We start from the raw sequence: 26,923 nt of genomic DNA, 5'->3' as shown, positions 1-26,923 counted from the left end.
GCTGGCTACTTTATATTATAGATTTTCTTTGTTCATGAACTTGCAATATATTTGCAAGGATAAGCGAAAGAGAACTAAACACAATCCATGCATTATTTTGTATATGGGTTATGACATAAGCAGAAATAATTCATCATTTGCCATGCGATTTATTTTTTGTATGCAATTGTATTTGTGTTTAAAATAACAGTTTCTAAAACGACGTATGATACATTATTTAATAACAGGTGTTCATTTTAATTCAGTTCAGACGCCTTTAACAGATTATTAAGTTTTACAAACTTAATTAAAAATTGAATTTTACAGCTGGGAACCCGGCGTCAGTAACCCGGACTAATACCGATGTAACACCAAACTTTGACTGACGGTAAATGTAACCAACCAGCCTTGAGCCAAAGGCGGGCCGGCTCGCTATTTAACCAATGGACGGCGAGAAGCCCGGCCGCTTGCGTCAGGTGACTGGGTAAATCACATGACAGAGAGAGCGCAGGGAGGAGAGCGCAGTCCTGTAATTGCCAAACACTTGACTAACATGGTGAGGACGCGTTTCGGTTATCTGTGAACTCGGCAGCTGTGAGGGTTTTGATACGGGCTACAATGTTATATACTGTCGCAATAATCCGACAGTGAAGTAAAACAGCGATGCCTTTTCAAACCAAGGTTCTGAGACCTTCTCTCTGATCGGCCTCTCTCTATCTGTCTCTCTCTCTCATTATCTCTCCCTCCTCTCATCTCATCTCTCTTCTCTCTCTCCCCTCTCTGTCTCTCCCTCTCATCTCATCTCTCTCTTCTCATCTCTCAGTCTCTCTCTCTCATCTCATCTCTCTCTCTCCTCTCTCTCATCTCTCTTCTCTCTCTCCCTCTCTATCTCTCTCTCTCTCTCTCTCTCTCTCCTCTCTGTGTGTAATCTGTCGATCTCCCTCTCATTCTCTTCTCTCGGTAATCTCTCTGTGTGTAATGTGTCGATCTCTCTCTCTCGGTAATCTCTCTGTGTGTAATGTGTCGATCTCTCTCTCTCTCTCGGTAATCTCTCTGTGTGTAATGTGTCGATCTCTCTCTCTCTCTCTCTCGGTAATCTCTCTGTGTGTAATGTGTCGATCTCTCTCTCTCTCGGTAATCTCTCTGTGTGTAATGTGTCGATCTCTCTCTCTCGGTAATCTCTCTGTGTGTAATGTGTCGATCTCTCTCTCTCTCTCTCGGTAATCTCTCTGTGTGTAATGTGTCGATCTCTCTCTCTCTCTCTCGGTAATCTCTCTGTGTGTAATGTCGATCTCTCTCTCTCTCTCTCGGTAATCTCTCTGTGTGTATTGTGTCGATCTCTCTCTCTCTCGGTAATCTCTCTGTGTGTAATGTGTCGATCTCTCTCTCTCTCGGTAATCTCTCTGTGTGTAATGTGTCGATGTGTCGATCTCTCTCTCTCTCGGTAATCTCTCTGTGTGTAATGTGTCGATCTCTCTCTCTCTCTCTCGGTAATCTCTCTGTGTGTAATCTCTCTGTGTCTAATCTCTCTCTCTCTCGGTAATCTCTCTGTGTGTAATGTGTCGATCTCTCTCTCTCTCTCGGTAATCTCTCTGTGTGTAATGTGTCGATCTCTCTCTCTCTCTCGGTAATCTCTCTGTGTGTAATGTGTCGATCTCTCTCTCTCTCGGTAATCTCTCTGTGTGTAATGTGTCGATCTCTCTCTCTCTCGGTAATCTCTCTGTGTGTAATGTGTCGATCTCTCTCTCTCTCTCGGTAATCTCTCTGTGTGTAATGTGTCTATCTCTCTCTCTCTCGGTAATCTCTCTGTGTGTAATGTGTCGATCTCTCTCTCTCTCGGTAATCTCTCTGTGTGTAATGTGTCGATATCTCTCTCTCTCTCGGTAATCTCTCTGTGTGTAATGTGTCGATCTCTCTCTCTCTCGGTAATCTCTCTGTGTGTAATGTGTCTATCTCTCTCTCTCTCGGTAATCTCTCTGTGTGTAATGTGTCGATCTCTCTCTCTCTCGGTAATCTCTCTGTGTGTAATGTGTCGATCTCTCTCTCTCTCTCGGTAATCTCTCTGTGTGTAATGTGTCGATCTCTCTCTCTCTCGGTAATCTCTCTGTGTGTAATGTGTCGATCTCTCTCTCTCTCGGTAATCTCTCTGTGTGTAATGTGTCGATCTCTCTCTCTCTCGGTAATCTCTCTGTGTGTAATGTGTCGATCTCTCTCGGTAATCTCTCTGTGTGTAATGTGTCGATCTCTCTCTCTCTCGGTAATCTCTCTGTGTGTAATGTGTCGATCTCTCTCTCTCTGTAATCTCTCTGTGTGTAATGTGTCGATCTCTCTCTCTCTCGGTAATCTCTCTGTGTGTAATGTGTCGATCTCTCTCTCTCTCGGTAATCTCTCTGTGTGTAATGTGTCGATCTCTCTCGGTAATCTCTCTGTGTGTAATGTGTCGATCTGTCCACTCCGCTGTGTTCCAGGCGTCCGCTCTCACGCAGGGTCTGGAGAGGATCCCTGATCAGATTGGTTACCTGGTGATCAGCGAGGACGGGGTGCTGGCGGTGAGTGTTAAACACAGCGTGGCGGTACAACACTCTGAGCACGCACATCGCAAACACCTCGCTAGAAATCCTGCTGCATTCTGTGACCTATGTTTTAGTATTGATGCATACAATTATTATTATTATTATTATTAATTTATGTGTGTATTTAGTCATCTCCTCTCTCTCGGGACAATTTGTCTACGAAACTAGGTTTTACCTGACGTCTCAAGTGGGAGGATCAGAGTCGGACGGGGTGCTTGCCTGCATCATCAACAACCGCTGCTGCTGCTGCAGAGTCTCTTCCAATAGGACCTCGTTTGTTTTACATCTGAAGGACGGAGCACAAGGAGGTGAAGTGACTGCTCAAGTCACACTATTTGTTTAACGCATGCTTGATCCCTGCAGATGCAGCCTCCTCTCTCCGCTGATTCTCTCTGATTGATTAACCCTGTGCGCTCCAGTCCGCAGGGCAGCGGTCAGTGATTCTCTGTGATTGATTGATTAACCCTGTGCGCTCCAGTCCGCAGGGCAGCGGTCAGTGATTCTCTCTGATTGATTAACCCTGTGCGCTCCAGTCCGCAGGGGAGCGGTCAGTGATTCTCTGATTGATTGATTAACCCTGTGCGCTCCAGTCCGCAGGGCAGCGGTCAGTGATTCTCTGTGATTGATTGATTAACCCTGTGCGCTCCAGTCCGCAGGGCAGCGGTCAGTGATTCTCTGTGATTGATTGATTAACCCTGTGCGCTCCAGTCCGCAGGGGAGCTGGAGAACGACGAGCAAGCTGCGGGGCTGATCATGCAGATGGTGCAGACGGCCTGTCGGTTCAGACTGCATGATGGGGCCGAGCCACCCTTCAAACGCCTGTCAGGTACGGAGAGCCTGTCCCCAGGGCTGCTCAAGCACATACTGTTACTGTATCATTGCAGAGAAGAAGGCTGAACTGTAGCTAGCTCCTTCATCACCTGTGTGTAAAAATATACACTCGCTCCTGCCCCATGTGTTCTGATGCATTCCCTCCGTCTCTCTGGCCCCCTCTAGTGGTGTTCGAGGATCATGCCTACATGGTGACCGTATCCGGGCAGAAAGTGTTTGTGGTGAAGCGTCAGAACAACCAGCGTGACCCGGTCATCGCCTAGGAGACAAGGAGGACAGCCAATCGCAGCGTGGGGGCCTTGCCTGGGAACACGCTTGCTCACTCCCTCATTGGGCTGTTTGTGGGTGGGGTTTACTAATTCACCTGAAACAGAAGCATTGTAAAGTATCTGCATTTTCTGTTGTAATAAATCTATAACAGTAATAATAAGTTGTAATTGGAACGGAAAATGTCTTGTCTTGGTTAGGGAGGCATCTCCTGCCACAGCGGACCCCAGCGCGGACAGCTGCAGGGCTGGCCTTTGCCCACCAGGGGGCGATAGCTCACATCTGCTGTGGAGCTCCTGGGTGTGAGGCGCTTGGTCTGGGGATCAGGGGATCAGAGGATGCCCGCTGCCCTCCAGCTCTCCTCAGCAGGCTGGGGGGGGGGGCTGTCTTGAGTGGGAGTAGAATTGGGTAAAGAAAAAAGCAAGAGCCACACTGAATCATCATTGGTCAGGCACTGACCTGTCAGCCAATCAGATTTATTAAACCAGTCAGTAACAGTTTAACAAGCACAGCTGCACACACAGGAGATCTCCTTGAGCAATATTTCCAGTGTCTTTCACAACACACAAACAACAGCATTTTAAACACAATAAAACAGCTCTAAAAACATTTTGTTTTTAAATAAATTAGAATTTAAATAAAGTGCTTGAGACACAGACGACGATCGTTAAAAACACAACGGCATGCATTTTACAAACAGTGAGATGGCCTCCCTGTGTTCGGGCGATCTGGCTGGCTGGCTGGCTGGGGCGACGACTGCTCTCAACACGAAGAAAGCAGCTGTCGACACGGCCCACAAGGAAAGGAATGAAATATGAAAAGGAGCTCGTAACACGCCCACAGCGTCGTCCCCCGCATCCCCCCCATGAACAGAGCAGTGTCTCTGCTGCTCTCCCAGTGTTCCCAGTACCGGCCTGTCCCACGCTGGACTGGGTTTGGCAACATCCAGTCTCAACTGGAACCCCGTCCTGCGAGATCATTACTGGCATTTTCACACACACAAAATTTTTATATACAGTACATAAAACACAGTTCCAGTGTTCCCCAGTAAAAACAAATTCCACAACAAACATTGAAAGAAGCTCCCTGTGCCCCTTGAGCAGTAGCTTCTCGTTGTGACTAAAGGGGGTACACCCTGCTGCACCCCCCATCCCATACAGAGACTCCTTCCATGCACCCCACCACAGCCTCCCTCCCAGCGCTGCGTACAATCTCTCTACAGCCTCCCTCCCAGCGATGCGTACAATCTCTCTACAGTCTCACAGCGCTGCGTACAATCTCTCTACAGCCTCCCTCCCATCGCTGTGTGCAATCTCTCTAGTCTCACAGCGCTGTGTGCAATCTCTACAGTCTCACAGTGCTGTGTGCAATCTCTCTACAGTCTCCCATCGCTGCGTACAATCTCTCTACAGTCTCCCATCGCTGCGTACAATCTCTCTACAGTCTCCCTCCCATCGCTGCGTACAATCTCTCTACAGTCTCCCATCGCTGCGTACAATCTCTCTACAGTCTCCCTCCCATCGCTGCGTACAATCTCTCTACAGTCTCACAGCGCTGTGTGCAATCTCTCTACAGTCTCCCTCCCATCGCTGCGTACAATCTCTATTCACATTAGCAGATCAATTCAAGTAACTCTGACCCCTGTTGTTGTTTTTTTTTTTGTTAGTGGGTAAAAAATAATCCCTTTTAAGACTTTTAAAAATGTGTTTTAAAGGGGATGTGAACTGTAGCTCCATATCCTTTAAGACTCTTAAAAGGGGAGGTCAGTTTTGAGTAACCCCTTGTTTCTAGGAAAGCAGTTTAAAATTTGTATGCAAAGTGATGCTATGTCACCCTCCCCCCTCCCCTCTCCCCTCCTCCAAACAATACTTGACAGGTCTGCGCCAGGGAGGAGGTATTGTCACTTGACAGGCTCCACCACCAGCACCTTGCACTCGCGCTTGGCAATCTTGTCCAATGAGAGCACGGCTTTCTCCTGCGGCTGGTACAGCGGCCGGCCAATGGGAGAGGAGACCGGGGGGGTGATGGCTCTGCGCTCCATCACGCTGCCCGTCCTGGGGGAGGGAGGAGGGGAAACAACAAACACCTCCCTCAGAGACTGCCAGTCCAGACGCTCGTCATTCAATACATTACATTTCTCAATTCAGTGCTACTGGGTGCTTGACAGTTATGGATGACATCTTTATAGAAATGTGTGTCTATATCAGGGTGTGTGCAGTGTGTGTGTGTGTAGTGTCTATAGCAGGGTGTGTGTGTGTGTAGTGTCTATAGCAGGGGGTGTGTGTGCAGTGTCTATAGCAGGGGGTGTGTGTGCAGTGTCTATAGCAGGGTGTGGGTGTGTGCAGACAGATCTCGTCCCCCCACACACACGGGCACACAATATCGTTCCCCCACAACACACGCACTCACATAGATATCGTCACCCACACCCACGTCACAGAAATCGTCCCCAACAGGACACTCTCGTCAACAGCTATCGGTCCCACACCCACCCTCGACAGATATCGTCCGTGTGTGTGTGTGTAGTGTCTATAGCAGGGGGTGTGTGTGCAGTGTCTATAGCAGGGTGTGTGTGTGCAGTGTCTATAGCAGGGGGTGTGTGTGCAGTGTCTATAGCAGGGTGTGTGTGTGTGCAGTGTCTATAGCAGGGGTGTGTGTGCAGTGTCTATAGCAGGGGGTGTGTGTGTAGTGTCTATAGCAGGGTGTGTGTGTGCAGTGTCTATAGCAGGGTGTGTGTGTGCAGTGTCTATAGCAGGGTGGTGTGTGTGTAGTGTCTATAGCAGGGTGTGTGTGTGTCTATGCAGAGTGTGTGTGTGTGCAGTGTCTATATGCAGGGTGTGTGTGTGCAGTGTCTATAGCAGGGTGTGTGTGTGTGTAGTGTCTATAGCAGGGTGTGTGTGTGCAGTGTCTATAGCGGGGGGGTGTGTGCAGTGTCTATAGCAGGGGGTGTAGTGCAGTGTCTATAGCAGGGTGTGTGCAGTGTCTATAGCAGGGTGTGTGTGTGCAGTGTCTATAGCAGGGTGTGTGTGTGCAGTGTCTATAGCAGGGTGTGTGCAGTGTCTATAGCAGGGTGTGTGCAGTGTCTATAGCAGGGTGTGTGCAGTGTCTATAGCAGGGTGTGTGCAGTGTCTATAGCAGGGTGTGTGCAGTGTCTATAGCAGGGTGTGTGCAGTGTCTATAGCAGGGGGTGTGCAGTGTCTATAGCAGGTAGGGTGTGTGCAGTGTCTATAGCAGGGGGTGTGCAGTGTCTATAGCAGGGGGTGTGCAGTGTCTATAGCAGGGGGTGTGCAGTGTGTACAGTAGTGTGTGTGCAGTGTGTACAGTAGTGTGTGTGCAGTGTGTACAGTAGTGTGTACAGCAGGGTGCTACCTGGTGAGGTGGGAGCGCGAGGGCTGCTGGTGGCTGAAGGACTGGGACCGTCCCAGACTCGCCTCCCGTCTCTCCAGCAGGTCCCGCACCGCAGGGCTGCCCGGGCTGCTCCTCCGGGACAGGGGGCGCGCCTCAGGGGGGGGGTTAGACACGGAGGCCGTGAACTGCAGCTTCAGCTTCATGTGCTGACTGAGCTGGGGGGTGGGGGGGAGAGGGGAGAGGGTCATTCAATCTCACCTTGCCAGGTAGTTTGAATTTTTTTTTAAAGGTGACCCCCCCTGTACCTCGTAGAGCCCAGCTTGCAGTATCTCAAAGCTCACGCTGAAGGCCAGGCTGCTCCCCTTTCGGCAGGATCCCAGGCTGCTGAGGGGGGTGTGGCACACCACAGCGCTGAGCCCCGCCTCCGAGGGGGCGGACTCCTCCCGGGACAGGAGCTTCCCTGGGGGGGGGGGGGGAGAGTACAGAATCATCTCATAGTAGTTCCTGCAGCACTCACTGGTGTACAGAGTGTCCCTCCCCATGGCTCTATCTCCTCCCCCTCATGCCACTCCAGGGCTCTCTCCACCCCCCCCCCCCCCCCCCCCTCACCCCACCGCGACGGCGTTCTCGGGGGTCCACACCAGCCTCACTGCGAGGAAGTCCTGCAGATTGTTGAGCAGAGTGTATCGGACCAGGAAGCGCTGCCTGACTGACACGGGAGACTCGCAGGACGCCATCATCACGAAGCGAGGGCGGGACACCCCGATACTGGGCAGCCTGGGAGAGAGGAGAGGGGGCAACGTCACTGACTGAGACTAGAATCACACAGGAAGAGAGAGAAGAGGAGAGGACAGGAGGAGAGAGAGATACAGCCAAACATTGGAAGAAAAAATAAAGCCTTTTCTATCTAACATTATAAAAGCTTCCCATAATAAAAATGACAGAACGCCCCCTACCTGTAATGTGTGTAGATGCAGCTCGGGAAGGGCAGTTTGGGAGTTGACCACTGGATCACAGCAACCAGGGGGACCTCCAGCCCCTGAGAGAGGGGGAGAAAGGGAGAGGAGAGGAGAGAGGAGACAGTGTTACTAGTGGCTTGTTTCCCCTCTCATGCAGGTTCCAGTTCGGTCAGATCAGCGGTTCACCTCTTTGGCGTCTTCCTGCGGCCTCTCGTTGACCTGCAGCTGAAACAGGAAGTTGTGCTCCTCCAGGGCGCTGAGCATGCTGGGAAGGCGACTGGAAACGCTGTCAATCTTGTAGAAGGACGCCATGGCGACGTCTCCCGACTGGTGGCTGCAAGCAGGAAGCAGACTTTAGTTCATCAAGTATATATATATATATATAAATATATATATAATATATATATATTATATGAAGTTGTTCAAAGCACGAGTTCTCTTCCGTCAAGTCTACAGAAACAAGTTTCACACTAACTTTTTGTTTTGCGGTCTCTTTGAACATCCGAAAACTACGGTTACCGTTGGTGCTGCCTGAAGAGAGTAACTTTAGACCGCTCTCTCTTCTCCTCTCTCTCTCTCTCTCTCTCTCTCTCTCTCTCCTCTCTCTCTCTCTCTCTCTTATATATATATAGATGTGTATCGTGTCACTACAAGAGCTGCATCTCCTGCCGGTCCCCACAGACACAGATTGTTCGCGTTAAGAGACAGGCCAGCGCGACAGTGGTGTGTTAACAGCTGCGAGTCGCGTGGCTCGGCAGGTCCGTAGTACCCTTCCATCATCATCCTCCTGCAGACTTTAAACTGCGAAACCGTTTTAGGCTTGCAGGGCTTATCTCAGAGAGAGGACTCTCCTCACAAATTTTACCGTCCTGGTGGTTTCTCTTCTCTACTTACGACGTTTCCCTGTCCTGTGTCTCCTTTGTCTGGTGGTGTGCAGTGTCTGTCTGTGTCCTCTGTCTCAGTTTGAGTGAATGTGCGTGTTGTCTGTCTGTCGCCTCAGTGGCGCCCCCTACCTGCCAGCACGTCAGGTTTCCCGCACATACAGACAGACCCTCCCCCCCCCCTCCCTCCCTCCAGTAGTTTACACACAGTCTCGGTGCAGTGCCTCAGTGGCGCCCCCTACCTTTCAGCACGGTCAGGTATTTTCCCGACACGGTGAGCTGCTGACACTTGACGGTGGGCGGGGGTAGCACGGTCAGGGTCGTGCTGACTGCCGGAGGGGTCAAAGGGGAAAGGTCACGTCAAAAACAGCCACCAAGGAATTATACAGCACTTTCCAATCAACCCTGATTGTCTTGAAAAAATAATACAGGCTCCACTCTTATTAGCCCCATACTAGCTCCTCCCCCTCTAGCTCTGCCTTCCACTAGCCCCTCCCTTCTAGCTGTGCCTTCCACTAGCCCCTCCCTTCTAGCTGTGCCTTCCACTAGCCCCTCCCTTCTAGCTGTGCCTTCCACTAGCCCCTCCCTTCTAGCCGGGGGGAAACTATCGACCAACGGCAGGTGATCGGGGAGGACACTTATCGACACGGTAAGGGTGATCGTGGAGTAAGATCGACCCGGAATGGTGAGCGGGTCCCCTTATGGCTTTAAAAAAAAAAAAAAAAAAAAAGTATTATTTATGAGTGAAAGTCACGATCGTGAGAGGGCCCGAGTAGGTTCGGTTAGGACTAACCCGGCGAGTGGGACTCCGGAACTTCCACAACTCCCATGACCTCTTATACACCCTCCCCTGACGCCAAGAGAGGTCCTACCAGTCCATCTGCACGTAGAGCTTGGAGTCGAAAATGGTGTACGCACGAGGTGTGGCCGTGATACTAGCGTTTATGTGTGTGTCCCGGTACGCCGTGTCGGTCCTCAATGCACACGACACACACACACACACACACAACATCACACACACACACAGTCCCGTGTTACGTGTGTCGGTTCGTTATTTTTGTGTGTGTGATGGTGTGTTTCACGTTACGTGTGTCGCTGGTAGTTGTGTGTTTGGGGTGTGTGTGTTCCCGTCTCCGTGTGCTGGTATCTAGTGCACATAGCCATCAATACCACACCCACACACACACACACAGGGCAATGCACACAGCCCATCAACACACACACAAACACACACACACAGGTCAAGGCAATGCACACAGCCCATCCACACACACACACACACACAACCACCCACACTTCCCGTTAATGGGTAACACAGCCCATCACACACACACACACACACACACACAGGGCAATGCACACAGCCCATCAATACACACACACACACTACAGGGCACACCACACCAGGCAATGCACACAGCCACACACACACACACAGGCAAGGCACACAGCCCTCACACACACACACACACACACACACAGGGCAATGCACAAGCAGCCCATCAATACCACCACACACACACACACACAACAATGCACCACAGCCCCTCAACACACAAAAAAAAAAACAATGGTGTTGTGTGCACACCGTACGTGGTGTCGGGGTAGTTGTGGTGTGTTGGTTGTCCCGTGCACACAGCCCATCAATACACACACACACACACACACACACAGGGCAATGCACACAGCCCATCAACACACACACACACCAACACACACAGGGCAATGCCACACAGCCCATCAACACCACACACACACACACAGGGCAATGCCCACATCCCATCATACACACACACAGGCACCACAGGCATGCACCACAGGTCAATGCACACCGTTCGTCATTCACAACACATTGCCACATGCCCTGTGTTTGTCTTACACACTACACGTGTAGGGCAATGCACACACCCCATCAACACACACCTTGCACACCTTACAATGCCACGTCCCATCAACACACCACACACCCACAGGGCAATGCACAACAGCCCATCAATTACACCACCCACAGTGCAATGTGCACACCGCCCATCACACACACACACAGGGCAATGCACACAGCCCATCAACACACACACACACACACACGCCGTTACAGTGCATGCACACCTCCCATCAATACACACACACACACATTTGTGGCACACTCCCTCAGCCCTCAACACACACACAAACACACACCACGGTGCACACAAGCCCATCAAACAGCCCATCACACAACACACACACACAGGGCAATGCACACAGCCCATCCACACTAGGGGCAATGCACACAGCACACATCACACACAGGGCAAGCACACAGCCCCATCAATACACAACACCACACAGCACACAGCCCAACAACACACACACACACACACCACCACACCATACACACAGGTTTCACAGGTGCAGCCCAGCCCATCAACACACCCGACACACAGGGCAATGCACACCAGCCCATCAACACACACACACACACACACACACCCCAATGCACAATGCACACAGCCCATCAACACACACACACACACAGTGGCATCCACACACCCATCAAACCCACGCCCACACACACACGACCACACAGGGCAATGCACAACAGCCCATCACTGACACACACACACACACACACAGGGCAATGCACACAGCCCATCAACACACACACACACACCACACACACATGCCCATGGCCACATCCTCACACATACACACACTCCACACAGTGCGACCACAGCCCATCAGGTACACATACACACACACGGGCAACTGCACACAGCCCATTCAATCCACACACGAATCACACAGCCCATCAACAACACACACACACACACACAGGGCAATGCACCACAGCACAACACAAACACACGACACACACACAGGTCAATGCACACACAGCCCATAACACCACAACACACACAGGGCACACACATACATCAATACGCACACCACGGCAATGCCCATGCCCATCAACACACACACACACACACACACAGGGCAATGCACACAGCCCATCAACACACACACACACACACACACAGGGCAATGCACACAGCCCATCAACACACACACAGGGCAATGCACACAGCCCATCAACACACACACACAGGGCAATGCACACAGCCCATCAACACACACACACACACAGGGCAATGCACACAGCCCATCAATACACACCGTGGTAGGGCAATGCACACAGCCGGGTCAGTTGTGTGGGTGTGTGTTGTTTGGCCTTCCACACAACAGTGCAACACACACACGGTGTCCCTGTCAATGCACAGCCCACACGTGACATCAATGCACACCCACACACACACACACACACACCACACACACACACACACACACACACACACACACCACACACACACACACACACACACACACACACACACACACACAACACACACACACACACACACACACACACACACACACACACACACACACACAGGGCAATGCACACAGCCCATCAATACACACACACACACACACACACACACACTTTTATTTAACTGCTGAAGCACTCATTTCCCAGATAGATTAATTCTCTCTTCCTATCTGCTGAAAACTCTGATCAATAATGTACTGATTGATTGATTGATTACCTTGACCTTCAGGGTGCTGACAGGCAGCTTGTCCAGTGAAACAGTCAGGGGGAAGATGACCTCATCGCTCAGGACCACCGGCTCGTCGAGAGGAGACTGGGGGGGGAGGGAGGGGGGCGCAGGGTTAATGCAGTGGGACACTGGAGAACTTTATACAGCAAAACAAACGAGTCTGGAGTTCCAAACAGAAGGGCTTTGAGAAAAACAAGCAGGGAGTCTAGAAACTGAATGAGAGAACGATGCTGCTGCAGACTGACTGAGACACACACACACTGACTCAGAGCAGCACTGCACTGAGACACACACACTGACTCAGAGCAGCACTGCACTGAGACACACACACTGACTCAGAGCAGCACTGCACTGAGACACACACACTGACTCAGAGCAGCACTGCACTGAGACACACACACTGACTCAGAGCAGCACTGCACTGAGACACACACACTGACTCAGAGCAGCACTGCACTGAGACACACACACACACACTGACTCAGAGCAGCACTGCACTGAGACACACACACACACACTGACTCAGAGCAGCACTGCACTGAGACACACACACACACACTGACTCAGAGCAGCACTGCACTGAGACACACACACTGACTCAGAGCAGCACTGCACTGAGACACACACACACTGACTCAGAGCAGCACTGCACTGAGACACACACACACACACTGACTCAGAGCAGCACTGCACTGAGACACACACACACACTCAGAGCAGCACTGCACTGAGACACACACACTGACTCAGAGCAGCACTGCACTGAGACACACACACACTGACTCAGAGCAGCACTGCACTGAGACACACACACACACACCACTGACGCTGACTCAGAGTCTCAACTGCACTGTGACACTGTGTGTGTGTGTGCACACACACAGACACGTGACTCTCACTGACACACTGACTCTCGTCGGTGACAGTGAGTCTCTGAGACTGAGAGCACACACACACACACACACTGACTCAGCACTGCACTGAGACACACACACACACACACACTGACTCAGAGCAGCACTGCACTGAGACACACACACACACACACACACACTGCACTGACTCAGAGTGACACTGTGGGTGTGACTGAGACACACACACTGACTCTGAGCAGCACTGCACTCCCCCCCCCCACACACACGTCACGTGACTCTGTTGTGTGACTCACTGCTTCGTCGAGACGTGACTCTGTGTGTGTGACAGCACTGGCACTGAGACACACACACAACTCAGAGCGTGCACTGTGGTGTTGTGGTGTGTGACTGCACTGAGACACACACACACACACACACACTGACTCAGAGCAGCACCGCACTGACACACACACACACTGACTCAGAGCAGCACTGCACTGACACACACACACACTGACTCAGAGCAGCACTGCACTGAGACACACACACACACGTTCGTGACTCAGGAGCAGCACTGAGACACACACACTGACTGCAGCACTGACTGAGACACACACAGTCACACACACTGACTCAGAGCAGCACTGCACGTGAGACTGACACACACACACACTGACTCACTGCAGCACCTGCACTGAGACACACACACACACACACACTGACTCAGAGCAGCACAGACACACACACACACACACTGACTCAGAGCAGCACCACTGGAAACTGTACAATAACAACAACAACATCATTTACATGCAGGATTGGGCGAGCCTTTTTTTTTTTTTTTTTTTTTTTTTTAATTACTTTTTTTTAATGCAAACCAGCAATTCAAACGACACGAGACGATGTCGTGCACGGAGTGGGGCCGCTTGCAAAGGCTCGCGCTGTTAACTGTGATCCCATCAGCGCAGAACCAGCGCGGACCTGTACGTGTGAACACGGGGAGCCGGAGGGGGAGCCGGAGGGGGCGCCTCCTGCCGATCCCTCTCATTCATTTAACGATGCATGCAACCCCTCCCTACCTGCACCGGCGCCTTCCGGGGCTCCTTGCCGCTGCTCCCGTTGCTGTTGTGAATGAGCAGCGGCTTGCACTCCCGGAAGCCGCGGGTCTTCCCGTCTCCTCGGCCGGGGGTCGGTTGCTCTTCCTCGGCCTCCAGCCCAGTCTCGTCCCCGCCGCCCTGCTGGCCGCTCCCGCCGGGGCTGACGCTGGCCACGGCGGACAAAGAGCCGGCTAGCTCCCTCCAAGCCCGGCTGCTGTGCGAGTTGCCGCCGCCCCGGTCCCGGCACCGCAGCACCAGTAAGAAGCGCACTGTCTCCCCCAGGTACAGGTGACTCCGCCGGGGGAGGGAACGGTACCGGGCCGGGTCCGACAGCTCTGAAATGGGCACGGCCGGGAAATGCATGAAGTATTCGCACTGAGATTCCATCTCTGCAATGCAAGGTGCATGCGCGAACACGCATAGATATCAAGCGATCGGTTTATTAATTTGTTGATTTTGGCAGCCTCTCTCGCCCTGCCCGACACGTCCGTCTGTCTTGCATTCCCAGAAACACTGCCGCAAAGAGGCGAGAGCAGCCGGCCGCCGAGCAAGCGATAGACAGGAGACTGGGGTGTGAACCGGCCAGCCAGGGGAGAGCAATCCATCCCCGAGCTGACATCGTCCTAAAATTTGCGCATATGCTTTAACTGGAATCTCTCTACCGATTATATATATATAACTTAACTCAGACTTAGTAAAACACAAGCTGTTTTTTTTTTTTTTTCTCCTGCAATAATCTCTTTCAAAAATAACCCCCAAAAATATTTTACAATAAAGTTCAATTGCTGAATATTTGAATAAGGAGACTCGGGGGGAGGGGGGGGGTCCAGCGGTTAGAGAAAGGGGGTCTTGATACCAGGAGGTTCAAACCCCAGCTCAGCCACAGAGTCCCTCTGTGTGTGTGCGTGACCCTGAGCGAGTCACTTCACCTCCTTGTGCTCCGTCCTTCAGATGTAAAACAAACGAGGTCCTATTGGAAGAGACTCTGCAGCAGCAGCAGTGGTTGTTGATGATGTAGAGTTCACCCCCCCTAGTCTCTGTGAGTCGCTCTGGATAAAAGCTTCTGCTGAATGACTAATTAATATTAATAATAATAATAATTAGTTGTAGAGAACAGACAACTACAACAGCAATGCAAGATTCCTTTTTAAAATCAATTTCCAATTCCCACTCCCTTTGAAACAATTCCAGTGCGTCACGAACGACATTCTGCTAAAGTGAGCTCCTAACAGCGGCAGCACTAGACGCTGAAGTCTCTGTTTGTGTAACTGCAGTGACACACACACTGGCTGAGACACACTGACACACTGACAAAACTGCTCCAAACGAAAGCAGCTTGCGAGACCGCAGCGATTTTGAAGGACCGTCCTTTTGAAGGGATTTGAAACTGATTTTAAAAAAGGAATTGTAATAATAATACACAACAAGAATCGATCCCAGACCCCTGCATCGCAATCCCTCAGATCAATTGCGTTCCTCAATTCTCGAAGACGCGTCAGGCACGGCCGGGTGGTTTTAAAACACGCTGGTTTAAGAACGCGAACAGTCACTGCAGCACAGAAAACAAACAAAAAAAAAAGAAATACACTTTTATTCTGTCAGTCAACATAAAACAAATGCACAGGGAAATGCCACTTTGGCAAAAACAACACAGTGGGGTGTGCTGATGAACAGTCACTATACAGCTGTGGACAAAGTTCTGCATCATTGTGAGGAGGGTCAGCCAGTTATCTCCCCCCCGGTTTCCTCCGCTGTTGGTCCAGCCCAGAGGAGGGTCAGCGAGTTCTCTCCCTGGCCGTCGCGCATCGTCATGAGGACCCCAGCCTCGTCCGACTCGTCCCCGCTCTCGCAGGGCTCAGGGAGCTGGCGCTGCCCGGACGAGCAGGCCAGCAGGGGCATGTGGGGGTGCAGGCTGGGGGAGAAGGGTAAAGAAAGAGTCTTGGTTTGGGGGTCTAGTGGTTAAAGAAAAGGGGGCTCGATACCAGGAGGTTCAAATCCCAGCTCAGCCACTGACTCCCTGTGTGTGTGTGCCACACACACACACACTGCGACTCGCTCAGTAAGTGGAGGAACACGAGGCAAGTAAGTCTACATTGAAAACAAACGAGGTCCTATTGGAAGAGACTCTGAAGCAGCAGCAGCAGTTGTTGATGATGCAGAGTTCACCCCCCTAGTCAGAGTTCACCCCCCTAGTCTCTGTGAGTCGCTCTGGATAAAAGCTGCTGAAGGACTCATTCGAGAAGGGGAGGGAAATCAGACTCCTCTCTGAAAACCCCACCCATGATGGTAAAGACGACGCACACGTGATCAATTCAGATCTGCTGTATATCTGCACCCATTAAAAATAACATTACATGAACTGCAACGATGCTTAAATAAGGATTCTTATATTTGAGGGTTACTTTCTATGTAAAAATATAAATATTTGAAAAACAAATTGAAAAATATAAATAATGTACCTCTGTGCGCATGTGAGTGAGTGTGTGTCTGTTTGCGTGTGTCTGTGTGTGTGCGTGTGCGTGTGCGTGTGTGTTTGCGTGTGTCTGTGTTGACTCACCTGATTCCGTTGACGCAGTCTTTCTGTGCTTGGAACTGTAGTATAGGCTGCAGTACTGGGTCCTTCCCTTCGGAGGGCGGTAGAGAGGTGTCCCAAACTGACACGACCCCTTCAGTGCCCCCACTCAGCAGATACTGACCCGACCTGGAGGCAGAGAGGGAGAGAGAGACACACAGAGACACAGTGATTAATCTGTGTATCCCTGAGCCACGACGGACTATGAGGTGTTGACCTAAAGATACTCGCAAAATGTCGTGAACGTTACGGGTTATATGCACGTTTCTGTACCTCATGGGGGGTAGGAGGTGAGGGGGTGATTCCCCCAAGGGTTCCCCCGCTCCCATTGGGGACCTACACCCCCACTCCCCCTGGCCCCCACCCCCAACACCCGACTCCCCCGTTGGTCACAGTCACTTAGGTCCAGTCGAAGTACATCCTCTGGTTGGTAGAGACGGCTCTCCTCATGGAGAACAGCACCCTGCCCGGCTCACGCAGGTCCCAGCACAGGATCTCAGGGTCCTGGGGGGGGGGACGGACAGACCGAGGGGTTTAATGGAACAGCACAGCCACAGAGCACTCACTGAGACACCCCCCCACCTCGACATTCACTAGCATTGTTGAGAGAGACCGCAATCAGACTGGCTTTCCCCAGCACTGATAAGGACAGGAGATCGCTGGAGCAGCAGAGAGAGACTCTGTTCACTCGCTAGTGCTCTCTGTAACCCTGCACTGCTCCCCCCCCCCCCCCCCCCCCTTTACCTTCCTGCCCCCGCTGTAGAGCAGCATGCCATCGGGGGAGAAGAGCAGGTGAGTGAGACCCCCCTGGTGCCCCTGCAGCACTGCAATGGGGAGCCCCTCCGCTCGCGAGTACAGGCCCACCGTCCGGGAATAGGAGCCACAGGCATAGAGATCCTGAGCCGGGCTGAACGCAATGCAGGAGATGAGTCCGCTCTGACCCTGCTTCTGCACTGAGAGAGAAACAGAGAGAGAGATGAGACCGCTCTGCCCCTGCTTCTGCACTGAGAGAGAAACAGAGAGAGAGATGAGACCGCTCTGCCCCTGCTTCTGCACTGAGAGAGAGAGAAACAGAGAGAGAGATGAGCCCGCTCTGACCCTGCTTCTGCACTGAGAGAGAGATGAGCCCGCTCTGACCCTGCTTCTGCACTGAGAGAGAGAAACAGAGAGAGAGATGAGACCGCTCTGACCCTCCTTCTGCACTGAGAGAGAGAGAGAGAGAGAGAGAGAGAGAGAGAGAGAGAGAGAGAGAGAGAGAGGCGCTGACGAACGACGAGAGGGTCCCCAGCCTCACTCACCCATCGTGGGTCTCTTCTCACAGTCGCGGCCGGGTCTGCAGGTCTGGAACACGCGCACCATCCTGTCGAAGCCGCAGAACAGCTGGGCTCCGTCGGGGGAGAAGCACAGCGAGTGAGCTGCAGTGAGTTCGTCCTGAAAACAGCAAACACACAGACAGCGTCACCAGAGAGGGGTGCAGCACTCCCTCTGCAGAGAACAGCAAACACACACAGTTACACCAGAGAGGGGTGCAGCACTCCCTCTGCAGAGAACAGCAAACACACACACACACACACAGTTACAGAGGGGTGCAGCACTCCCTCTGCAGAGAACAGCAAACACACACAGTTACACCAGAGAGGGGTGCAGCACTCCCTCTGCAGAGAACAGCAAACACACACAGTTACACCAGAGAGGGGTGCAGCACTCCCTCTGCAGAGAACAGCAAACACACACACACACACAGTTACACCAGAGAGGGGAGCAGCACTCCCTCTGCAGAGAACAGCAAACACACACACACACACACACACGCACACACACAGAGCGTCACTACACCAGGAGAGGGAGCAGCACTCCCCTCTGCAAACACAGACACACACACACACACACACACCCACACACACACACAAGGTTCCACCCAGGTGAGGGGAGTCTCTCCCCTCGTCGTGAGGGAGACATCAAACTTGTCGTGTGTGTGTGTGTGCGTGTGTTCAATGTGGTCTCTCCCCTCGTCGAGCAGGGACACGTGTCTCTTCACACACACAGTGGCAAACACACACACACACACACACACACACACACAGTTACACCAGAGAGGGGAGCAGCACTCCCTCTGCAGAGAACAGCAAACACACAACAAAGTTAACCCTTTGCTCACCAGGTGGTTGTAGGGACGGAAGGTCGCTCGGAGGTCACCACAGAAGGCATCCCAGATGTGGATGGGGTTGTCCCGGCTGCTGCTGGCAATGCTGGGGGTGCAGAAAATGAAACAAACTCTAATAAAAATAAGGAGCAGTGATCACAGAGCCTCTTACTGGAAACACGTCCTGCTGAAGGATCAGCAAATCCACACGCTTCACTTCTCAGCTTGTGTGTGCTTGCTTTTTTTTTCTTCTAATTTGATAAATAAAACCACTCATCTCCTTCATTTGTTTTTACTCATTTTTGTATTAGACTTTTTATTGTAATGGTTTATTTGTTACATTTGTGTGTGAGAGTGTGTGTGAGTCTGTCTGTGTCTGTGTTGTATGGCATGGTATTGTATTAAGGTATTATAAGGTATTGTATTGCAATGTAAGGTATGGTATTGTAATTTATTATAAGGTATTGTATGGTAAGATATGGTATTGTATGATACTGTATTGTATTGTATTCTATGGTATTTACTGCACTGTGTGGTATTGTATTCTATGGTATTTACTGCACTGTATTGTATTCTATGGTATTTACTGCACTGTATTGTATTGTATTCTATGGTATTTACTGCAGTGTATTGTATCTCTGTGGCTGGAGCTCAGGGCTGATTTCTCTGCACAGAAGGGTTCGGCTCTGCAAACACTCACAAGCATGTCTCAGGCTGCACTGAAGACATGAGAGGAAACCAGCAATAGTCATACACTGTGTCTCCCTCGGCCATCCACAACACAGGGGTCTGAGGAGAGAGGAGAGGACCAATCAATACATAAATCAATAAAGAAATCAATTTCCCTCTGCCATCCACAACACAGGGGTCTGAGGAGAGAGGAGAGGACCAATCAATACATAAATCAATAAAGAAATCAATTTCCCTCTGCCATCCGCAACACAGGGGTCTAAGGAGAGAGGAGAGAGGGGACCACCAGCCTGGGGTCACTGCGCTGCTCACAATAAATAAATCAATTAATCAATACATAAATCAATCAATCCTGAAAGGTTTTCAAAAACGTGCCGATCACATCAGACTCTGGGATCAATTCCATTTTGTTAGTCGATTAAATCCTACATGTTTTTATTTTTAATTCATGTCAATAATTCATGTAGGGTCAGGGTTGGGGACCCCAAGGTTAGTGAGCTGCACCATTTCAGGGAGCCCCTCGCAGTCCTGGCTGTGCAGTTCTGAGGGAAGGTTGTAGACTCTGAGCACGTTGTCAGCACTGTTGGTCAAGAGACACAATCCATCCGGCGCCCTGAGAGAGAGAGAGAGAAAAAGAGAGGGAGAGGAAGAGAGAGGGAAAGAGAGGGAGAGAGAGGGAGAGAGAGAACTTTGGTTAGTTCGGGGATATAACTACTACAGTCTCTAGTGTACTTTATCACTGCAAATCGGCAATTAACCCAAACACAGCTAAGTGAGAATTACAAAAATATAATAAATATGAAGCGCTGAGCTGCAGTGTGGAAGGCAGTGGGTTTGAGGAGCTCAGTGGTTAGAGAAAGCGCTGGGCTGCAGTGTGGAAGGCAGTGGGTTTGAGGAGCTCAGTGGTTAGATAAAGAAAGCGCTGGGCTGCAGTGTGGAAGGCAGTGGGTTTGAGGAGCTCAGTGGTTAGAGAAAGCGCTGGGCTGCAGTGTGGAAGGCAGTGGGTTTGAGGAGCTCAGTGGTTAGATAAAGAAAGCGCTGGGCTGCAGTGTGGAAGGCAGTGGGTTTGAGGAGCTCAGTGGTTAGATAAAGAAAGCGCTGGGCTGCAGTGTGGAAGGCAGTGGGTTTGAGGAGCTCAGTGGTTAGATAAAGAAAGCGCTGGGCTGCAGTGTGGAAGGCAGTGGGTTTGAGGAGCTCAGTGGTTAGATAAAGAAAGCGCTGGGCTGCAGTGTGGAAGGCAGTGGGTTTGAGGAGCTCAGTGGTTTGATAAAGAAAGCACTGGGCTGCAGTGTGGAAGGCAGTGGGTTTGAGGAGCTCAGTGGTTAGATAAAGAAAGCACTGGGCTGCAGTGTGGAAGGCAGTGGGTTTGAGGAGCTCAGTGGTTAGAGAAAGTGCTGGGCTGCAGTGTGGAAGGCAGTGGGTTTGAGTAGCTCAGTGGTTAGAGAAAGCGCTGGGCTGCAGTGTGGAAGGCAGTGGGTTTGAGGAGCTCAGTGGTTAGATAAAGAAAGCGCTGGGCTGCAGTGTGGAAGGCAGTGGGTTTGAGGAGCTCAGTGGTTAGATAAAGAAAGCGCTGGGCTGCAGTGTGGAAGGCAGTGGGTTTGAGGAGCTCAGTGGTTAGATAAAGAAAGCGCTGGGCTGCAGTGTGGAAGGCAGTGGGTTTGAGGAGCTCAGTGGTTAGATAAAGAAAGCGCTGGGCTGCAGTGTGGAAGGCAGTGGGTTTGAGGAGCTCAGTGGTTAGATAAAGAAAGCGCTGGGCTGCAGTGTGGAAGGCAGTGGGTTTGAGGAGCTCAGTGGTTAGATAAAGAAAGCGCTGGGCTGCAGTGTGGAAGGCAGTGGGGTTTGAGGAGCTCAGTGGTTAGATAAAGAAAGCGCTGGGCTGCAGTGTGGAAGGCAGTGGGTTTGAGGAGCTCAGTGGTTAGAGAAAGCGCTGGGCTGCAGTGTGGAAGGCAGTGGGTTTGAGGAGCTCAGTGGTTAGAGAAAGCGCTGGGCTGCAGTGTGGAAGGCAGTGGGTTTGAGGAGCTCAGTGGTTAGATAAAGAAAGCGCTGGGCTGCAGTGTGGAAGGCAGTGGGTTTGAGGAGCTCAGTGGTTAGATAAAGAAAGCGCTGGGCTGCAGTGTGGAAGGCAGTGGGTTTGAGGAGCTCAGTGGTTAGATAAAGAAAGCGCTGGGCTGCAGTGTGGTTAGAGACAGTGCCGGGATGGTCCTTACCATTTGCAGCCCTTGAGAAAGTTTTCTGTCGTTCCAGAATATTCGGCCCAGGCTCCCGTCAACAGCTTGGGATCACAAGTGAAATCCAAACCGAGGCTGTGGGGGGGGAGAAAATGATACCGGGTCAGAACCCTGACCCATTTTCGCTTAAATCTGCAGCGGTCTGTTTAAAAAACGAGCTTCTCAAAAAACAGCGGCAGCAAAAACGTTTTTTGTTGATTACTTACTAGTCCTGGCTCTCGTGTGTCTCCTCGCAGGCAGCCCCTCCTCCTCCTCCTCCCTCCTCCTCCACCTCCTCTCTCCCGCTCAGCTCTTGAACTCCAGCAGCCTGCTCCAGGCTCCCTTCCTCTGAACCCTGGGACACCCGGGAAAGCCCGGCATCGAAGCCCACGTGTGGTTCCGGGACGGGACCCGCTAGCCCGGTGGAGCTCTCTCCAGAAGGGGGGGACGTTTCCGGACCCCCATTTTCGACGCGCGGGACTTTGATGGCTGGCTCGCCTTCTTCCCCCGGTTCTTGTTCTGGTTCTGGTTCTGGTTCGCCAGTGTGAGCTTGAGTAGGAGGGGTGGGGGGGCGTGAATCCTCCGTCTCCGGGTCAGCCTCTTCGAGTGGTCCCGGCACTGCTACTACCGTCGCCATGGCAGCAGCGGCTGTTGTCAGTGCTAGCTCTCTCTGTCAGTCTTTCTGTCTGTCTGTCTGTCTGTGTGAGGTGAGCTGTAGGTCACGGTCTCTTCTACTCTCTCTCCTGTGTCAGATGGCTCTCTGGTAGGTGCTGTTCTTGTCTCCTCTCTGTCTGTCTGTCTGTCTCTCTCTTTAGCAGATGCTGTTCTTGTCTTCTCTCTCTCTCTCTCTAGTAGATGCTGTTCTTGTCTTGTCTCCTGTCTCCTCTCTTTCTCGCTGTCTCTGCGTCTCTGGTAGGTGCTGCTGGGTTTGTTGTTTTTTGAGCTGTGTGTTTCGTTTCCTGTGTGGGAGCCGCTGGCAGGTCGTCTGTGTTTCTCTGAAGGGGGTCGGACCCGTCACAGCGCCACTACGCCAGCTGGGGGGGGGGGGGGGGGGGGCTGATCCGTCACGACTGGCAGAGACAGGCAGAAACAGGGGCATTAGGGTTAGAGAGCTTCCCTTACAGAACTTGAACACAATGCTTCTCCCAATATGGCTACTCGAGGCCTTTACTATAGAATATGTGTGTGTGGGTTTTTTTTTTAAATATCCTTTACCAGGCCTCTCTGTGCTTTACAATGCTTCCCTATGCTTTACCAGACCTCTCTGTGCTTTACAATGCTTACCCTATGCTTTACCAGACCTCTCTGTGCTTTACAATGCTTCCCTATGCTTTACCAGACCTCTCTGTGCTTTACAATGCTTCCCTATGCTTTACCAAACCTCTCTGTGCTTTACAATGCTTCCCTATGCTTTACCAGACCTCTCTGTGCTTTACAATGCTTCCCTGTGCTTTACCAGACCTCTCTGTGCTTTACAATGCTTCCCTATGCTTTACCAGACCTCTCTGTGCTTTACAATGCTTCCCTATGCTTTACCAGACCTCTCTGTGCTTTACAATGCTTCCCTATGCTTTACCAGACCTCTCTGTGCTTTACAATGCTTCCCTATGCTTTACCAGACCTCTCTGTGCTTTATCTGAATATAAAAGTCTGAATATAAAACAGCGCAGCAGGTCGAGCTAAGTGCCACACAGCCCGCTCCTCAAAGTGAAGGCTGAAGACTGGCAGCCCCAGTATTCCCAGTCTGTCCTCCTCTTACCTTTTCTATTTCGCAAAGTCGCTTAGTAACTTGGCTGCCTCTTTCTCTCTCTGTACATATTCCCGTTAGATATTTGGTGTCGTGTTGCCGCTTGCACTGTCTTTTAAAAAAAAAAAAAAAAAAAACCCCCACAAAACAACGCAACGTTTCAGTTAAGTTTCTCTTTAAATTTTCACGGCCTTCATGTTCGCGCGAGCCGACTTCGGTACTGTGCAGCCCATGGAGTGCAGGACCCTCACAAGATCCCGCGAGATCTGCTCCCAGGCAGCGAGAGCGGGGGGGCGGGCCTCGACGCGGCGCTCTGGCGAGATGAGTCATAAAAAAAAAAACAAACAAAACAAAACAAACAAAACAGTCCTGGATGCAGAAACCAAACTGCAATTCCAGTCATGAACTAATTATATATATATAGAGAGATTTATTGTATGTATTTCTAATGCATGTATAAGAGGGGCCCCACGTTTTAAGGGAATAGTTTAATAGGGTATAGTTGGTAACCCTACTGAAACCAAATACTATAAATAAAGAGAGAATGAAAGAGAGGGGTAATGAAAGAGAGAGAGAGGGGTAATGAAAGAGAGAGAGGGGGGTAATGAAAGAGAGAGAGGGGGGTAATGAAAGAGAGAGAGGGGGGTAATGAAAGAGAGAGAGAGAGGGGTAATGAAAGAGAGAGAGGGGTAATGAAAGAGAGAGAGGGGGGTAATGAAAGAGAGGGGGGTAATGAAAGAGAGAGAGAGGGGTAATGAAAGAGAGAGAGGGGGGGTAATGAAAGAGAGAGAGGGGGTAATGAAAGAGAGGGAGAGGGGTAATGAAAGAGAGAGAGAGGGGTAATGAAAGAGAGAGAGAGAGGGGTAATGAAAGAGAGAGAGAGAGGGGTAATGAAAGAGAGAGAGGGGGGTAATGAAAGAGAGAGAGGGGGGTAATGAAAGAGAGAGAGGGGGGTAATGAAAGAGAGAGAGGGGGGTAATGAAAGAGAGAGAGAGAGGGGTAATGAAAGAGAGAGAGGGGGGTAATGAAAGAGAGAGAGAGGGGTAATGAAAGAGAGAGAGAGGGGTAATGAAAGAGAGAGAGGGGTAATGAAAGAGAGAGGGGTAATGAAAGAGAGAGAGGGGGTAATGAAAGAGGGGTACTGAAAGAGAGAGAGAGGGGTGATGAAAGAGAGGGGTAATGAAAGAGAGAAAGAGGGGTAATGAAAGAGAGAGAGAGGGGTAATGAAAGAGAGAGAGGGGGGTAATGAAAGAGAGAGAGAGGGGTAATGAAAGAGAGAGAGGGGGGTAATGAAAGAGAGAGAGGGGTAATGAAAGAGAGAGAGGGGGGTAATGAAAGAGAGAGAGGGGGGTAATGAAAGAGAGAGAGGGGGGTAATGAAAGAGAGAGAGGGGGGTAATGAAAGAGAGAGAGGGGGGTAATGAAAGAGAGAGGGAGGGGTAATGAAAGAGAGAGAGGGGTAATGAAAGAGAGAGAGAGAGGGGTAATGAAAGAGAGAGAGAGAGGGGTAATGAAAGAGAGAGAGAGAGGGGTAATGAAAGAGAGAGAGAGAGGGGTAATGAAAGAGAGAGAGAGGGGTAATGAAAGAGAGAGAGAGGGGTAATGAAAGAGAGAGAGAGGGGTAATGAAAGAGAGAGAGAGAGGGGTAATGAAAGAGAGAGAGGAGGGGTAATGAAAGAGAGAGAGGGGGGTAATGAAAGAGAGAGAGGGGGGGTAATGAAAGAGAGAGAGAGAGGGGTAATGAAAGAGAGAGAGGGGGGTAATGAAAGAGAGAGAGGGGGGTAATGAAAGAGAGAGAGAGGGGTGATGAAAGAGAGAGAGAGGGGTAATGAAAGAGAGAGAGAGGGGGGTAATGAAAGAGAGAGAGAGAGGGGTAATGAAAGAGAGAGAGGGGGGTAATGAAAGAGAGAGAGGGGGGTAATGAAAGAGAGAGAGAGGGGGTAATGAAAGAGAGAGAGAGAGGGGTGATGAAAGAGAGAGAGAGGGGTAATGAAAGAGAGAGAGGGGGGTAATGAAAGAGAGAGAGAGGGGTAATGAAAGAGAGAGAGAGAGGGGTAATGAAAGAGAGAGAGAGGGGGTAATGAAAGAGAGAGAGAGGGGTAATGAAAGAGAGAGAGGGGGGTAATGAAAGGCACAACCACGTTTTAGTTTGTTGGGAGTTTATCTGGAGAACAGAAATGCCGGCTGATATGAAATTACTGCAGAGGAAACGATTTCAAACTTTTAAATTCTTTTGTTTTATTTGTTCAATTAGATATTTTAAACATTCGCATTGCAATAAATTCAGAGTAGATACTATTTACAAACAAGCAAACTAAACACACAGGTAATCACATTTATTTTTTTCCACATGCATTAGACTTCCACCAATCTAGGACAGCTCTCTCTTTCTTTAAAGGGGAAGTCATTTAACATAGTTCTCTTTAAAGGGGAAGCCGTTTGAATAGCTCTCTTTAAAGGGGAAGTCATTTAGAACAGCTGTCTTGCGTCAACGCGCAGATTTCAAAAAGCAAGAGCAGCCGTCCTTCCCTTCCGATCAGCTTTAGAAAAATGAACTGCACTGGATTGTAAAGGTGAGGGAAGGACGGCCGTTCTGGTTCATGAAATCGCTGTATTAGAGGAAGTACGGACGAAATAAGCGTGCAAATAAATAAATAAATAAACAAAAAATACTATGTAAAACTTATTTTAATTTATTTTTGGTGGTGGTTCGAACGTCCACGCATCGGTGCCATATATAACAAACACGAGCAACCTTTGATTACCTTTCTACCTCCTAGCAATTATGTCGTATACATTTATGTCGAACGTACATGATTAGACTCTAGGATTCGTTAGAATCCCAGGAATCTATAACTAAATAAATCTCTCATCGGGCCACTATCCCTCCTGAAGCAGAGAGTGGGAGGAGGGGGAGAGGGGGGAGGGAGAGAGGGGGAGAGAGAGAGAGAGAGACCACCAAGCTTGCAGGTTTTTTTTTTTTTAGGGGGAGAGAGAGAGAGAGAGAGGGAGACTGGGGGAGAGAGAGAAAGAGAGAGAAAGAGAGAATAGGTCTCTCACTCCCAAATGAGAGAGAGAGAGAGAGGAGGGGGAGGGAGAGAGAGAGAGGGAGAGAGAGAGGAGAGGGGAGGGAGAGGGAGAGGAGAGAGAGAGCGGAGAGAGGGAGAGAGAGAGAGA

The 26,923-nt window shown here is 50.7% G+C and overlaps 3 protein-coding genes across 4 annotated transcripts; 1 reads left to right on the top strand and 2 right to left on the bottom strand.

Annotated features, from left to right (window-relative positions):
• The first annotated feature begins 432 nt into the window (after positions 1–432).
• On the top strand, positions 433–3,813 carry lamtor4 (late endosomal/lysosomal adaptor, MAPK and MTOR activator 4). Of its 2 annotated transcripts, none has more exons than XM_041237291.1 (4): positions 433–535; positions 2,448–2,528; positions 3,261–3,378; positions 3,549–3,813. In XM_041237291.1, exons 1-4 carry the CDS (start codon positions 473–475, stop codon positions 3,644–3,646), a joined length of 360 nt encoding a protein of 119 aa, XP_041093225.1. In that variant the 5' UTR covers positions 433–472; the 3' UTR covers positions 3,647–3,813. The 2 variants fall into 2 exon arrangements, with proteins under 2 accessions (XP_041093225.1, XP_041093226.1); XM_041237292.1 differs by lacking the exon at positions 433–535 and adding an exon at positions 551–660.
• A 274-nt stretch (positions 3,814–4,087) lies between these two features.
• trappc14 (trafficking protein particle complex subunit 14) lies at positions 4,088–14,949 on the bottom strand. The gene is made up of 9 exons (XM_041237353.1): positions 14,371–14,949; positions 12,426–12,521; positions 9,081–9,183; positions 8,144–8,313; positions 7,955–8,037; positions 7,612–7,775; positions 7,304–7,458; positions 7,020–7,213; positions 4,088–5,704 (listed from the first exon to the last, which is right to left on the bottom strand). Exons 1-9 carry the CDS (start codon positions 14,773–14,775, stop codon positions 5,551–5,553), a joined length of 1,524 nt encoding a protein of 507 aa, XP_041093287.1. The 5' UTR covers positions 14,776–14,949; the 3' UTR covers positions 4,088–5,550.
• A 1,014-nt stretch (positions 14,950–15,963) lies between these two features.
• On the bottom strand, positions 15,964–22,837 carry wrap53 (WD repeat containing, antisense to TP53). The gene is made up of 10 exons (XM_041237301.1): positions 22,228–22,837; positions 22,001–22,096; positions 20,298–20,406; positions 19,804–19,892; positions 19,119–19,209; positions 18,259–18,391; positions 17,705–17,913; positions 17,370–17,464; positions 16,946–17,098; positions 15,964–16,300 (listed from the first exon to the last, which is right to left on the bottom strand). The coding sequence occupies exons 1-10, from the start codon at positions 22,635–22,637 to the stop codon at positions 16,108–16,110; spliced, it is 1,578 nt and encodes a 525-aa protein (XP_041093235.1). The 5' UTR covers positions 22,638–22,837; the 3' UTR covers positions 15,964–16,107.
• Between the last annotated feature and the right edge of the window lie 4,086 nt (positions 22,838–26,923).

The sequence above is a fragment of the Polyodon spathula genome, chromosome 44 (assembly GCF_017654505.1).
Source record: "Polyodon spathula isolate WHYD16114869_AA chromosome 44, ASM1765450v1, whole genome shotgun sequence".
In the NCBI taxonomy this organism is placed as follows: Eukaryota; Metazoa; Chordata; class Actinopteri; order Acipenseriformes; family Polyodontidae; genus Polyodon; species Polyodon spathula.
Note: the sequence above shows the minus strand (reverse complement) of the source record. Positions and strands in the feature narration are given on the sequence as shown.

What these genes read in the sequence shown, in the direction of transcription:
- trappc14 (XM_041237353.1), bottom strand. Translation starts at nt 14,775, where the DNA reads ATGGAATCTCAGTGCGAATACTTCATGCATTTCCCGGCCGTGCCCATT. An exon ending in CGCAGGAAGACGCCAAAGAG is followed by an intron (nt 8,038 to 8,143) that starts GTGAACCGCTGA and finishes CCCCTCTCTCAG; the next exon opens with GGGCTGGAGGTCCCCCTGGT. An exon ending in TGCATCTACACACATTACAG is followed by an intron (nt 7,776 to 7,954) that starts GTAGGGGGCGTT and finishes CCTCTCTCCCAG; the next exon opens with GCTGCCCAGTATCGGGGTGT.
- lamtor4 (XM_041237291.1), top strand. Translation starts at nt 473, where the DNA reads ATGACAGAGAGAGCGCAGGGAGGAGAGCGCAGTCCTGTAATTGCCAAA. An exon ending in CCAAACACTTGACTAACATG is followed by an intron (nt 536 to 2,447) that starts GTGAGGACGCGT and finishes GCTGTGTTCCAG; the next exon opens with GCGTCCGCTCTCACGCAGGG. An exon ending in GCGAGGACGGGGTGCTGGCG is followed by an intron (nt 2,529 to 3,260) that starts GTGAGTGTTAAA and finishes TGTGCGCTCCAG; the next exon opens with TCCGCAGGGGAGCTGGAGAA.
- wrap53 (XM_041237301.1), bottom strand. Translation starts at nt 22,637, where the DNA reads ATGGCGACGGTAGTAGCAGTGCCGGGACCACTCGAAGAGGCTGACCCG. An exon ending in TTTCTCAAGGGCTGCAAATG is followed by an intron (nt 20,407 to 22,000) that starts GTAAGGACCATC and finishes TCTCTCTCTCAG; the next exon opens with GGCGCCGGATGGATTGTGTC. An exon ending in TGAGAAGAGACCCACGATGG is followed by an intron (nt 17,914 to 18,258) that starts GTGAGTGAGGCT and finishes TTTCTCTCTCAG; the next exon opens with TGCAGAAGCAGGGTCAGAGC.